The 14,977-nt window shown below is 58.2% G+C and overlaps 2 protein-coding genes across 2 annotated transcripts; one reads left to right on the forward strand and one right to left on the reverse strand.

The window, feature by feature from the left end:
* Positions 1-8,844: 8,844 nt before the first annotated feature.
* SCHCODRAFT_02713800 (CENP-B protein) lies at positions 8,845-9,457 on the forward strand (the record flags this gene model as incomplete). Its single annotated transcript, XM_003028027.2, has 2 exons — positions 8,845-9,044; positions 9,095-9,457. 2 exons carry the CDS (start codon positions 8,845-8,847, stop codon positions 9,423-9,425), a joined length of 531 nt encoding a protein of 176 aa, XP_003028073.2. The 3' UTR covers positions 9,426-9,457.
* On the reverse strand, positions 9,406-10,596 carry SCHCODRAFT_02589293 (uncharacterized protein; the record flags this gene model as incomplete). Its single annotated transcript, XM_003028320.3, has 2 exons — positions 9,406-9,785; positions 9,890-10,596. The coding sequence occupies 2 exons, from the start codon at positions 10,594-10,596 to the stop codon at positions 9,572-9,574; spliced, it is 921 nt and encodes a 306-aa protein (XP_003028366.1). The 3' UTR covers positions 9,406-9,571.
* Positions 10,597-14,977: the final 4,381 nt, after the last annotated feature.

Consider the following 14,977-nt stretch of genomic DNA (forward strand, 5'->3'; position numbering starts at 1 on the left):
ATTGTGCTATAGGTAGGTGATGCATCAAACATAGGGACAGACCTCCATGATCTGGTGCAGCCGGTTGATGTCGATGGCGATGAAGGCGCGCTCGTCTGTGCCGATGGGCTGGCAGTCGACGTGATAGAGACCGTGTTTGCGCGTTGCGACACAGGTGATATCGCCGGAGGAGTCGCAGATAGTGCATGCGTTGTCCTTAAAGGACACACGCAGACCACGCTTGGTGATCTGGGGTACCGAGATGAGCGTCAACGCGAGGTCGGGGACGTGTAGTGTCTTCCGAATAGTCAGCGCGCGCACACCGTCCGGTGTCTTAGAGGCAAAACAGGCGGTGCCAATGCCTACTGCCTTGATGACGGACTCATTCCCGAGGTAGATGTTGCGCGGCGGGTCAAGGACACAGTAAGTGCTGTCGTCAAAGAGGCGCTCGTCGGGGGTCATGGTCTTTGACGCACCCGAGTCGACGATGTGCGAACCTTGGTGCCGCTGCGGTCGCTTGGGATCAGACTGGACATAGGCGGAAATCTTCTTGTAGGCACGGCGCGAGACGGTTACATGCGTGTCGTCTACATCCGAATCCGAGTCTGAGTCCGAGTCCGAGTCCGAGTCCTTCACCTTATTCGCCTTTGCCTTCTCCGCCGCCCGCTCCTTCCGCTTCTTCTGCACCTTCTCCTTCTGCCCAATGATCGTCTTGCACTCCTCGGTGGAGTGCCCCTCGCCGTGGATGACGCAGGACGCCTTCGCCTTAGCCTTCTTCTTGCCCTTGTCCTTGGGCTTGCGCGGTGGGGGCACGCGAGAAGAGGAGGCAGCGTATGCCTGCTCGTCTTCCGAGTCCTCCTTGCTGGTCACCTGTGCCATCAGCTTCGCCTCGACGTAGGAGAAGGTGAGGGGCGCGGCCTTGGAGCTGCCCGCCGAGATGCCGGACGAGACGATCTTCCACTTCTCCGAGCTGGGAAGGGAAGCGAGGAGGATGAGGGGGACAAGGTTGGCGTTGAGGGGGTAGCCGAGAGTGGCGAGCTGGGTGACCGACTGCCGAACGCGGTGGATGTGCGCGCTCATCGCCTCGCGGGAGACGTCTCCATCATCGCCATCGGCGAGCTTTGCGCGGAAGATCTTGATCAGTTCGGTGACAGCCATCTCGCTGGTGTTGGTCTGCTCGAACTTCTCGACAAGTTTCTCCCAGATCTCGCTTGCATGCTGGTACTCGTGGAGCTCGAGGGCGATGTCGTTCGAGAGGTGCTCCCGGATGGTGGAGAGGGCGCGGGTGTTCCGCCAAGACCAGGTCTCCCTCCGCGCAACTTGGTGAGTGGTGGAGGAGGAGCCCGATCCTGTGGATGTGGTGGTAGTAGCCGGAGCGCCGGGCGACGTGGAGGGGGGAGAGGACGTTGTCGGCGTTGGTGGAGTCACCGCGATCTCAGGGGGAGGGGATTTCTCCGACCCGGTCACCACGGAGGTGAGATCGTCCCTGTTGAGGGCGTCGGTGACCCGGAGGCGCCAGAGCGGCCAGTCTGCTGCGTCAGTGAGCGTCGGGACCTTGCTGTCCTTGGGAGCCATGGTGCAGAGTGGGATAGAGTGAGTCGCAGATCGAAGTCTTGCTCGATTTAGGCCACGGGGCTCATAACCTTTCACGAGCTAAATAAGCGCAGAGAGCGCAAGACCTCAGTCTTCCTGCGTATAGGATAGCGACTGAGGGAAAAGGAAAGGTAGGTACACGCGTATGTACGGGGCCATCCGGGCAAAGCGTGGGGAAAAGTCATGTGATCTCAACTCTTGGAACTTACATAAGCAATTCCAAGGGTTGAGGTCACATGACCTGGCTGAAGGTAGACTCGCCACTAAACACCACTTTTGACAAAAATCGCCAGTACCGCCGCTATCGCCGTGCGAAGTCCAGCACCTCCGATCACCGCAAATTTTCACCCTCCCTCATATTCGCCGTCGCGCACGCAGTTTGCGTCCGTTCCTCTCCAAACGACTTCTAGTCACTCCGCGCCCTTCTCCCCTACACGTCGACCCTACTCTCGCCCACTTCCGCCGGTTCGATCGTCCCCAACAACCGTCCCTTTGCGCCATGTCGAAGCGTGACTCAGACGGCCGCCCCATCCTCACCCGCTTCAACTGGAGCTGGTGGGAGAGCGAGATCCAGCCCTGGCTGTCCAGCAAGGGCCTCTGGCGCTATGCCAAGGGCGCTGTGACCAAGCCCAAGCCCAAGGACGCGAGCGCGGTCACTGATGCGGAGTACCGCACTCAGGAGGAGTATGAGCAGCGCTTGGAGAAGGCTGCTGGCGAGCTTTGGCTCGCCATGGAGGAGCCGCTTCGTCCGCAGTTCAAGGACAAGCGCAGCACGCCCAAGGACCTCTACGACGCGATGAAGACCGCCTTCAACATCCAGGAGGCCGGCACGCGCTTTGCTGCGCTCTCTGACTTCTTCGACGTCAACCTGGGCGACGACGCTGAGGCCACCACCGCCCTCACCGACCTCCTTTCACGCGTCGACAAGGCCATGACGCGCGTCCAGTCCCTGCGCCCCTCGACCGGCTACGACTTAGCCACCATGCACCTCGAGCTGAAGGCGATGGTCACTATGCGCGCGCTCGCCGCCTCCCCCAACCCCCAGCACGCCAACATGTACACGTCCCTCCTGCTCGACAAGGCGCTCACCTACGAGACGGTCAAGGACATGATCGCGCGCGAGTTCGCCTCGCACCGGATGACGGCGGACGGCACGCCCCTCGCAGCCAACCGCGCCGGGTACACGCCCGAGTGCTACAACTGCAAGGGCCCGCACCTCATCCGGGACTGCCCCAAGTTCAAGCCGGACTGGAAGAAGGAGGAGGAGGCCGCCGCCGCTGCTTCTACCTCGAAGCGCCAGCAGAAGAAGAAGAACAAGGGCGGCGCCAACGCGTCTGGCGCGTCCTCTGCGCCCTCCTCCGGTCCCTCCGATGTGTCGTCCTCGACGCCGTCCACCTCCGCTGCTGCTGCGCGCGTCGAGTCTGCTGGCCAGGCAAGCGCTTTCACTTCCTCCCCCGCTCTCAAGGAGTGGCTCCAGTCCAAGGCTGCGGCTAACTTCAACACCGACACAGGTGCGTCTCTACACATGACGCCGCGGCGAGATTGGTTCGTCACCTACTCGCCGCATCGTGTTCCTGTTCGCCTAGCGAACGGCACGATCGTCTACTCGGCGGGCATCGGGTCGGTGGAGTACCAGCCGGTGGATGGGGGGAAGTTGCTTACGCCTATCGCGTTCTTTGATGTCCTCCATGTTCCTCTTCTTACCTCGAACCTCCTGTCAATCTATCACCTTACTGCGCACAAGGGGTACGAGGTCAGCATCAAGGACAAGCGCATCGCCTTCTACTGCGCTGGGGCGCTCGTCTGCACCGCTACTGTGGACGACTCGAACACGGGCTATCTGGACGGCTACGTCGTTGTTCCTCCTGCGCACAGCGCGCAGCGCGCCGCCTCTACCACGCTCCCGCTCGACGCCGCGCTCTGGCACCGCCGCTTTGCGCACGTCAACCATGGGGACATTGCGAAGCTGCGGCAGCGCAAGCTGGTGAGGGGCATGCAGTTTGACAGCAGGGAGGCGCCGGACCCGATCTGCGAGCCATGCATCATGGGGAAGCAGACGCGCAAGGCGGTACCGCGTGGTCCAGGAGAGCGCGCAACGCGTCCCCTCGAGTTGGTTCACACCGACTTGAAGGGTCCTATGCCGGTCGCATCCAGAGAGGGGGCGAACCTCTACTGGATCACCTTCATAGACGACAAGACGCGGCGACGCTGGGTGGCGTATTTGAAGCGCAAGAGCGACGCTTGGGCTGCTATCCAGCAGTTCAAGGCGGCTGCTGAGGTGGAGAGCGGTCAGCGTTTGGAGGTACTGCGCTGCGATGGGGGTGGCGAGTACATCTCCAACGTCATGAAGGACGCCGCGCTGAAGGAGGGGTGGCGGTTGGAGATCACAGAGCCAGATGAGCCGCATCAGAACGGCGTTGCTGAGCGTGCTAATCTGACCCTTGCCAATGGCGCTAGCTCTATGCTCTACGAAGCGAAGCTGCCGCCTTCGTTCTGGGCCTACGCTATAGCCGCCTACAACCACGTCGCCAACCGCGCTCCTACCTCCGCTCTGCCTGGAGATACCACCCCCCACATCGCCTGGACTGGCAAGACGCCGGATGTTGGCTACTTCCGCGTCTTTGGCTGCCTGGCCTACGTCTTGGTGAAGGACAAGCACCAGCGCGCGCTCGAGCCGCACTCTCAGAAGTGCATCTTCTTGGGGTACCCTCCCGGGACCAAGGCCTGGTTGTTCTACAACCCGGCCACCAAGAAGACGGTTATCTCTTCGCATGCGGTGTTTGATGAGCGCTACATGCCGGGGACGTCGCTCAAGAGCCTCAATCTCATCACTGCGGCGATTATAGACCGAGGTGAAGGCCCTCCGGACTTTGGGGATGTTGCTGATCAAGGGGGTGATGTGCCGTCGCCCTCTACCCATCGTCATAGCGCAGATGACGATGGTGTCGCGCTCTATGATGATCAGCCACCTCCCCCATCCGGACAGCCAGCGCCTGCCGCGCCTGCCGCGCCTCAGCTGCGCACACCGCTGCCCACATCGCCGCCGGCACCCTCTACGCCGCTTCAGCAGCCAGCTGAGCCTACCACGCCGCCTAGCGCGCGTCCGCCGCCGCCCTCTGCGCCCCGCCCATCTCGCACTGCGCCGCCTAGCAAGGCCGCGCTGAGAGGCAGGCAGGAGCGCGCGCAGGAGCAGCAGCCAGCGCCGCGCACAGAGCGCAGTCCGTCCCCTGCTTGGGAGACAGTTCGGCCGTCTACCTCGAGCGGACCGCCACCGTCGCGTCTGCCTCGGTCAACCAAGCCGACCCATAGCTTATCCGAGCGCGAATTGACGACTCGCGCTTGGCAAAAGCAGCCTGCGCCGCCTTCTACAGGCCGCGCTACATCGTCTACACCCGCGCCACAGCCGCAGGTGACATCCCCTAACCGGTTTGCGCCGTTATCCGGCCAGATTGAGGAGGTGGATGAGGAGGAGGAGGAGCAGGAGGAGCAGAGCGAGCAGGGGGTGCAGGAGGAGCGCAGAGAGCAGGTGCAGGAGGATGATGTGCAGGACAGAGCAGAGGCGAGGCGCAGGATGATGGAGTGGTCAGGGAGTGAGGATGAGCTGCGGATCACTGATGAGACGCCTATCCCAGGAGCGCACGTTCTTCAGGCCGGCCTCGACTACGTCTTCAGCGGCATCACCCAAGAGGACTGGTCAGTAGAACAGGCCCTCGACTTCGCCCTCTCCACTACAGTCGCGCCCGACCCGCAGCAAGGCGAGCCCAAGACGTTTGCTGAAGCGCTGCTTCGCCCGGACAAGGCGAAGTGGATCGAGGCCGCATTCGACGAGGTGCAGGCGCTGGTCGACAACGGCACGTTCGAGGTGGTCGAGCTGCCGCCGGGCAAGCGCGCTATTGGCAGCCGGTGGGTGTTCAAGGTCAAGCGCAATGCTGATGGGTCTATCGAGCGGTACAAGGCGCGCTGCGTCGCGCAGGGCTTCTCGCAGCGTCCCGGCTTCGAGTACACCGAGACGTTTGCCCCTACGCCAAAGTGGGCCGCCATCCGCGCTATCCTCGCCCTCGCCGCTATGGACGACCTCGTGCTCTACTCCATCGACATCAGCAACGCGTTCTTGAATGGCGAGCTGGCCGAGGAGATCTACATGCGCCAACCGCCCGGCTTCAAGCTCGGCATTGATCCTGACAAGGACTATGTCTGGCGCTTGAAGAAGTCGCTCTATGGGCTGAAACAGGCGAGTCATGTCTGGCACAAGACGCTGAACAAGGTGCTTGTAGAGATGGGCTTCACGCGCATCCTCTGCGACCACAGCGTGTGGGTGTATGGGCGCGGCGACGCGCGCATCCTCGTGCCCGTCTTTGTGGACGACATGACGATTGGGTGCAAGACTGACGCGCAGGCGCTCGGTATCATTGGCGAGCTGAAGAAGCACTTCAAGCTGCGCGAGTTGGGTCCTACCACCTGGCTACTGGGCGTTGCCATTGAGCGCGAGCGCAGCCAGCGCACGCTGTCTCTTTCGCAGCGCCAGTATGCCACGGACGTCCTCGAGCGGTTTGGCATGGCCGACTGCAGCCCGGTCACCACTCCGCTCAACCCCTCGCACAAGCTCAGCGCCGCTGACACTCCTGTCACGCCGGAAGACATCGAGTTCATGTCTACCCGCGCCAAGGAGTACGCCTCTGCCGTTGGCGCCATCGCCTGGCTTGCCCTCGCCACTCGTCCCGACCTCGCCTACCCGGTCTCCGTCCTCGCTCGCTTCACCGGCAACCCCGGCCGCACACACTGGAACGCGCTCAAGCACCTCTTCCGCTATCTCAAGGGCACGCTTGACTACAAGCTGACCTACGACGGCAAGGCGGTGAATGCGCGCTCCGAGCTCTTCTACACCTACACTGACGCGGACCACGGCGGTAATCCGGACAACGGTCGGTCTACCAGCGGCCAGATCGTCATGATGGCGGGTGGAGCGGTCTCCTGGTCGTCCAAGCTGCAGACTATAGTCGCGCTTTCGACCACCGAGGCAGAGTACGTTGCGGCGTGCTCTGCCGGCCAGGAGATCCTGTGGATGCGCAACTTTCTGACCGAGTGTGGCTACTCGGTTAAGAGCGCGCCCTCCACCCTCTACATTGACAACAACTCGGCGCTGCAGGTGGCCAAGAACCCGGAGCATCATGGGCGCATGAAGCACCTGGACCTGCGCTTCTACTGGCTGCGCGATGAGGTGCATCGCGGCAGCATCCGCCTTGTCCATCTGCAGACAGCGGACATGCCGGCTGACATGCTGACCAAGGCCTTGGGCCGGGTCAAGCTGCAGCACATGGCAACGCTCTCTGGCCTTGGAGTTGGGCGCTAGGACGTGCTCGATCAAGGGGGTGTGTTGGAATCGGTGTCTACGCGCTCTCTAGCGCCTATGGTATTTTTCTGCGATTTTACAGACTTTTTCCCGGTACTGTACGCTTACTTACAGTCCTATCTCTGCGCTCGCGCCTTATTACCGAGCGCCACATATTTCCTCGGCATTTGCCGTGCCCTCCTGCCTAGAGCGGCGCATCCGAGTCTTTTCTCTTCCTGACTCGTTTGCTGTCGCTCTAGGTGCGTAGTTATGCGTTCTGTACTGCTGAATATACACCTGACTCGTTTGCTGTCGCTCTAGTGTGATCACTGGCTCGATTCTGCCTCGGACACCGGTGCAAGGCAAACTCGCTCGCAATCATGTCCTTGACCGTCTCGTAGGTGAGCGCCTTGTCGAGCAGGAGGGACGTGTACATGTTGGCGTGCTGCGGGTTGGGGGAGGCGGCGAGCGCGCGCATGGTGACCATCGCCTTCAGCTCGAGGTCCATCTTGTCGATGTCGTAGCTGGTAGAGGGGCGCAGCGACTGGACGCGCGTCATGGCCTCGTCGACGCGCGAGAGGAGGTCGGTGAGGGCGGTGGTGGCCTCGGCATCGTCGCCCAGGTTGACGTCGAAGAAGTCAGAGAGCGCGGCAAAGCGCGTGCCGGCCTCCTGGATGTTGAAGGCGGTCTTCATCGCGTCGTAGAGGTCCTTGGGCGTGCTGCGCTTGTCCTTGAACTGCGGACGAAGCGGCTCCTCCATGGCGAGCCAAAGCTCGCCAGCAGCCTTCTCCAAGCGCTGCTCATACTCCTCCTGAGTGCGGTACTCCGCATCAGTGACCGCGCTGGCGTCCTTGGGCTTGGGCTTGGTGACAGTGCCCTTGGCATAGCGCCAGAGGCCCTTGCTGGACAGCCAGGGCTGGATCTCGCTGTCCCACCAGCTCCAGTTGAAGCGGGTGAGGATGGGGCGGCCGTCTGAGTCACGCTTCGACATGGCGCAAAGGGACGGTTGTTGGGGACGATCGAACCGGCGAAAGTGGACGAGAGTGGGGTCGACGTGTAGGGAAGAAAGGCGCGGAGTGACTAGAAGTTGTTTGGAGAGGAACGGACGCGAACTGCGTGCGCGACGGCGAATATGAGGGAGGGTGAAAATTTGCGGTGATCGGAGGTGCTGGACTTCGCACGGCGATAGCGGCGGTACTGGCGATTTTCGCGGAGCGCGGCTCGGGCACAAGGTAGGGGAGTATCTTGCGCGTCGAATGCCGCTCGAACGGAGGGAGTCGCAGCTGGTACGCGCGCACAGCGGCGAGTTTGAGTCGGGGTGTGGAACTGGCTGATTGGGGCAGCTAGAGCGCGGGGCTCATAACCTGTCCGAGGCAGAATCGAGCCAGTGATCACACTAGAGCGACAGCAAACGAGTCAGATTCACAAGTAGCGAGATACAACGCATAACTACGCACCTAGAGCGACAGCAAACGAGTCAGGAAGAGAAAAGACTCGGATGCGCCGCTCTAGGCAGGAGAGACCGGCAAATGGCGAGGAAATATGTGGCGCTCGGCAATAAGGCGCGAGCGCAGAGATAGGACTGTAGGTAAGCGTACAGTACCGGGAAAAAGTCCGTAAAATCGCAGAAAAATACCATAGGCGCTAGAGAGCGCGTAGACACCGATTCCAACAATTGCCGGCTGAAGGAGCTCGTCGACACTATTCTTCATGCACGCCTCGGCCCCGACTTCCCCGGTGTAGGTCAGTGCTGGACCTATTGCTTTGCTCAGAAGCATGGCAACGACCTGGCAACCGAGCTGGCCACTGCGTGCAAGGCTGTTCGTGGCGGTGCTGTGAATCCCACTGCGCTCGATGCGTGGTTTCACAATGTCCTGGGGCCGCAGAGGGAGGGGGTCGAGGTGGAGAACATCTACGGATGCGATGAGCATAGCTGGAACGGCATGGAGGGGCAGCGTGAATACGTTATCGTTGGGCGCAAGTCGAAGGGTCGTGCTCATCAGCAGTCCGGAGGTAGTCGCGAGAACATTACCGTCATCATTACCATCTGCGCAGATGGTACGGCTCTCCCGCCTACCGTCATCTTCGAGGGGAAGGGCTATCAGGTGAGCTGGGGCTTGCCGGACAATCCCCTAGGTGCCTCGTACGTACTTTTCAAGGTAGCGATACCCCATATACTGACTGAACCTGCAGCGTTGGCCACTCCCTGCGAGGATGGACGAATGGCGAGATTGGTGTCGTGTGGATCAAGGAGTTCGACCGTCTGACGAAGGCCAAGGCTGCAGGCCGTCCTCGTCTGTTGCTCCTCGATGGCCACAACTCGCACTACACCCAGGGCTTCCTCGAGTACGCGCGTAGTCACAACATACGGGCCATATGCTACCCAGCACACACGACGCACATCTTGCAAGGCCTTGACGTCGTGGTCTTCGGTCCCCTGAAGCGCGCGCTGTGGGAGGTGTTGAGATGGGAGGGCGCAAACACAAACAGCAGACCACAAGATGACGGTCAGAGACAAGGTTAAGTGACAGTGTGATACGTGACTATAGGTAAGTATCCCCTTTGGGACGGTCCAAGCACACGAACTCCAACACTCCCACCTGTGCGCCGGACTGCAGAGAGACTCCCACCTAATCCAGCAACTCCCACCTAACCAGCCAAATCCTACCATTACGTGTACAGCCTAGAGACTGCTCCCCACGATCCACCGGCACCGGAAAAATTGAAGGCATCATCGTCGGCGTCATCGGCAGATGGCAGCGGCGGGGATGGCGAGCAAGAGGCAGCGGGGGAGGGCAAGCGACGAGCTGGGATAGTGTACACACCAAAAGCTGACTGGGCGAGGTGCTGGTGTTCGCCCTCTGCCTCCATGACCGCGAGCGAACTGACCATGTTCGCGTTGAGATGCACGCGGTCCGAGATCTTCTGCCGATGGCCTCGGGCATGTTGTACATGCAGAAGGCGGCGATATGACCTGCACGCCCGCACCGATGGCAGTCGTCACCGTTGACGTTGCACCAGCGGTAGCCCTTGTCGTCCACCCATCCTCCAGTCAGGTTAGCCTGACGACCATCAGGGTGCCGTGGTACACGCGACCCTCGCGCCGCATTTGCAGCCAACAGCGGGCTGGGAGAGTACTCCTCCTTCTTGATGACGTCAACGTTGAGCGCAGGGGAAGACGTCAGGGTAGAGATAGCGTCGTTGAGCTTGGACTCGGTGGTCTGCGCGAGGATGGTGGTAGTGGAGATGAAGGCATGGTGGATGTTCATGAGAATGACGTCCAGAATCTCGGTGTCCGAGATGGTGATACCCATATCCTTCAGAACCTGCGCCTTGGCCCGCACCTCGACGATGAACTGCTCAAGCGACTGGGTGGGGAAGTCGTGAGAGCATTGGTAAAACGTTTTGCGTGCAGCAACGCGCCGGGCCCTGGTCGAGGCAGTGTACTTCGCCTTCAGCGCCTTGTACAGCTCCTGGCCACCACGTTTCCCTGGCACCCCATCCTTCACATCCTTCTCCAGCATCCCAGAGAGGACATACCCGATGGCATTGTTGAGCATGCTGGGAAGCGCGCCTATACTGCTTACCTGGTGGTAAGGAGCTTGGTATGAAGCAAGCGCAGAGGTAGGTAAAGACCTGTTATTCTTGGGGCAGATTGGGCCCTCCTTATATATGTACAGGATGGTAGGTAGCATGTGATAAAGCAGTGAACAAGTAAACAATAAACATATGATGTCAACCATGTGTGTCCACGTGTGTCCATGCGTCCGTCATGTGAGTCATGAGTCATATCATGTGACAGGCCGATTGTCCAACACTCCCCCTCGCTAAGTATTGCGGCGTAGCGTACGCAAGCGGATGTCTTCATTGGCCAATTAGGACGAGTTAAACTCAAGTCCCAGTTGAGATCTGAACTTCTCGAACTTGACATGCCCAAGGTTCTTGGTGAACATGTCCGCAGGGTTGTTGTTGCCATCAATGAAGTACAGCTCAACCTCCTTCTCCTCGATCAGCTCGCGGATGTAGTGGTAACGGATGTCAATGTGTTTCATCCGGCGGTCTCGGTAGGCATTGGAGCCCGTGAAGAGAGATCCCTGGTTGTCACCATGGATAGGAACGGGAGTGATGATTTTGCGCTTGAGTTCCATAAGGATACTCTTGAGCCACATCACTTGGCGGCTACAATCAGAGAGCGCCATGTATTCTGCTTCGGTCGACGAGGCTGCGACTGTGCGCTGCAATCGTGACTGCCAGCAGATGATCCCGTTTGCCAGCTTCATGAAGTAGCCGGTGGTGGATCGCCTCTTGATCGGATCAGATGCCCAATCCGAGTCAGTGTATGTGGCCGAGGCAGAATCGAGCCAGTGATCACACTAGAGCGACAGCAAACGAGTCAGATTCACAAGTAGCGAGATACAATGCATAACTACGCACCTAGAGCGACAGCAAACGAGTCAGGAAGAGAAAAGACTCGGATGTGCCGCTCTAGGCAGGAGGGACCGGCAAATGCCGAGGAAATATGTGGCGCTCGGCAATAAGGCATGAGCGCAAAGATATAACTGTAGGTAAGCGTACAGTACCGGGAAAAAGTCCGTAAAATCGCAGAAAAATACCATAGGCGCTAGAGAGCGCATAGACACCGATTCCAACAGTACGTGGTTGGTCCGCCATTGGAAGCACCGTCGTAGACAAGTGCATAATCCCGAGTTCCAGCAAGATAGTGGCAGATATACAGCGCTTTATTCAGGTGGTCTCTCGAGGGATTTGCGGCAAACTGTGACAACTTGGTCACCGCGAAGGCAATGTTGGAGCAAGTGCCCAACATTATGAAGAGAAGCGAACCAATGACTGACTGAAAGGTCTTGTGGAGTTCGGGATCAACCTCATCCTCGTTGAGCTCAGGCACATAGCCGGCTGGTAGAGGGGTTGGGGCGAACTTGCAGTTCTCCATCCCAAAGCGCTTCAGCACCTTATTGAGATATGGGATCTGATCGATCTTGATCTTAGATCCTTCTTGTCAGATGCGTATGCGCAGGAACTCCGAAGTAGCTTCAGAATTACGGCATTCCCATCGCTTGTTAAACTCAGCCTTGAGAAAGGCAATGAGCTTCTTGTCCTTTTGGAGAAGAACAGAGCGTCATCTACGTAGACTAGAAAAAAAGCGAGTTTGCCGTTAGAGTCTTGGTAGAAGAACACGACGGCATCCAATGTGACTTGGACCCAGCCCATGGCTTTCGTGGACTTGGTAAGCACCTTCCACCATGCTAAGGCAGCTTGTTTGAGTCCATAGATCGCCTTGTGCAAGCGCATGACTTTGCGCTCTTGGCCCTTCACCGCGAAGCCTTCGGGTTGTTCCATGTAGACCTCTTCGTTCAGGTCCCCGTAAAGGAAAGCCTTGGAGACGTCGAGACCTGACCAGTGCCAGCCTTCAAGCGCTGCAAGTGCCATGACTAGGCGGAACGTCTCATACCTGACAACAGGCAAGAAGATTTCGTCATAGTCGATTCCCTCGACCTGACTGAAACCCCTGGCGACGAGGCGGGCTCGTTTGCGGCCATCAGATTTCTGATCAAAGACCCAGTGGCATTTGATGACCTTTCGTCCTTTCGGACGATCTATAAGGGAATAGACTTTGCGCTGACGGAGTGCCTCTAACTCCTCGTGGCAAGCATTCATCCATTCCTTCTGTTGCGCGGGTGGCAACTTCAAGATGTCTTTGAACGTCCAGTCGCGTATCTTGGACGTGTCAGGAAGAGTGTCATCATCAACCGGAACCACTTTAGAAAGCAACTCAGTGATGAGCTCTACTCCCCCTTCCCGGCATAGCTTCGCCATGCGGGCTTCGTCCTCATCCAGATGCTCTCGAGCATCTGCGCGCGAAGATGGCTGCAAGCTAGGGCCGGGAACCCTTTTCTCAGCATCAGAGGTGGCTTTCGAGCGCGAGCTACGCGGTTCGTTGTTGCCAACCATCTTTCTCCATTTCGACTCGCTCGAGACATCGCGTTCAATCTCCGCTAGAGCACAATCTCCATAGATGTTATCAGGACTAGAAACCTGGGTCCGCTGTCTTGTAGACTTCCGAGTAGGTTCAGGAGGTGGTCCTGCTTTCTTACGCCCTTTGCCACGCTTGGGAGCGGGCGGAGCTGCCCTGTTAGGACCATGCAACCTGCACTGCTAAGCCTGAGATCGATCCCCTTTACCCCTGATTGGATTAGCTGTTCATGCGCGCCCAGAACATCGCAGGGAAGAGGGGGAAAAGACAGGAAGGACAGGAAAGGATTGGAAACAGATAAAAGGAAGAGAGGATCAGGAAAGGAGTCAAGGAAAGGTGCAGGGTCGACTGAGGAAGGAAGAGGATGGGTCTCAGAACTCAACAGGGGGTTTATCCTGGTTGATATTGAGCCTGTCTACTAGGAACTAAGCTACTGGCTTATATACTAGGCAGACAGTGGAATAAGGAAAGTCCGGAATTACTAGATAAGGAAAGTGCGGGAATCCGGAATAAGCGGAAACTAGGAAAGCACATGGAAACGCGGAAGCGAACCGTAAGTGCAGGGCAGGAAGGGGTTAGTGACATAAGTGTCGTAACGAAGGAGCGGGAAGGAAGCGGGAATCGTAAGCGGAATATCGTAAGGACATGAAGCGCACCGGAAACTCGGAAAAGCGGAACGAAGCGGAATCCGTGTAGTATATAGGAAACTCGGAAACGAACCGGAAAATGCGGAATCTGGAATGGTGCGCTGGAATGGGTGTTGCGTGCACGTTGCACGTAACATGCCCCTGGAGTCTGATCCCGGCGATCAAGCGGCGGGTCCTGACGATTCTGATCGTTATCATCATCATCAGGTCCTCTTTGAGGAGGGAAAGGTGGAGCCGGAGCAGCAGGACGCGGAGGTGGGAAATCCTCATCATCATCGCCTGGCATGTCTCCTGATTCCTGTGGGGGATCTTGTGGATCCGCTGGATCATCATCACGAAGTGGGAAATCTTCCCCAACTGGTACGTGTTGACGACGAGTGCTGTCAGGACAGCGGGGGAACAGTGCTTCATCAAACGTGGCCTGAGTGCCAACGAAGAGAGCACCGTTTGCACGCATAAACAAAAAGCCTTTTACCCCATTGGACATGCCCAGGTACGTCATCAGCTCCGCTTTGGGCGATAACTTATTCTGGCGTTTCTCCTCGGGGATAAAGACGTATGCGGCGCAACCAAAGACCCGGAGATGAGAAATATCCGGTTTGTCCTTGTAGAGAGCTTCGTGCAGAGTCTTCCACTTCAAACGCCGAATAGGCGTCCAGTTGTAGACCCGAGTTGTGTGTAAAATTGCGAACTCCCAGAACAAATTAGGCAGGCATGCGGTAAAACGCATAGACTCGGCCTTGTCCATAATCGTCCGGTTGAAGCGTTCGGCACGACCGTTCTGCTGATGAGCATAGGGTGCGCCTTTCTCCACGAGGATCCCATTTTCCTCGAGAAATTCCTCCATACCCATTCCCTGAAACTCTCCCCCATTGTCGATGTGCCACTTTTTAATCGTGGTCTCGAACTGGTTTTTGACCATAGCAATAAAATTGCGCATGGCCTGTTTGGCGTCAGACTTCTGCTTGAGGCATACTGTCCAGCCATAGGAGAGCGCTTCGTCAAAGAAGCTCATGAAGTAACGATACTTGTGATAAGATATCGTTGGGAATTGTTTGAGATCCGAATGGATTAACTCAAACGGTTTCGTCGCGCGATGCTCCGAAGATGGAAAAGAGCGAGCGTGCATCTTCCCTTCAGCGCATCCTCTGCACGGACGAGGGTCGGCAGGAAACTCAAGGTCTTGGGGAAAGCCCTTGGTGTGGTTGCGCGCCTGACGTAGAACGTCTTTCGACGGGTGCGCAAATTGCCGGTGCATCATGTCGTAGTCCACCTTATAGATGAGGCTGACATTCTGCAACGTTTTGGTGACAGAAGGTCTGCACCATAACCAGTAAATCGTGGATAAAGGGTGGAGCGGTGTAAACTCTATGATCGAAAGAGGAGAGTTCCTTCGATGCAAGCTGATGCAAGCAGCGTTTCCGCGCATTTGCAATC

Source organism: Schizophyllum commune (assembly GCF_000143185.2).
Source record: "Schizophyllum commune H4-8 unplaced genomic scaffold SCHCOscaffold_11, whole genome shotgun sequence".
NCBI classification, from domain to species: Eukaryota; Fungi; Basidiomycota; class Agaricomycetes; order Agaricales; family Schizophyllaceae; genus Schizophyllum; species Schizophyllum commune.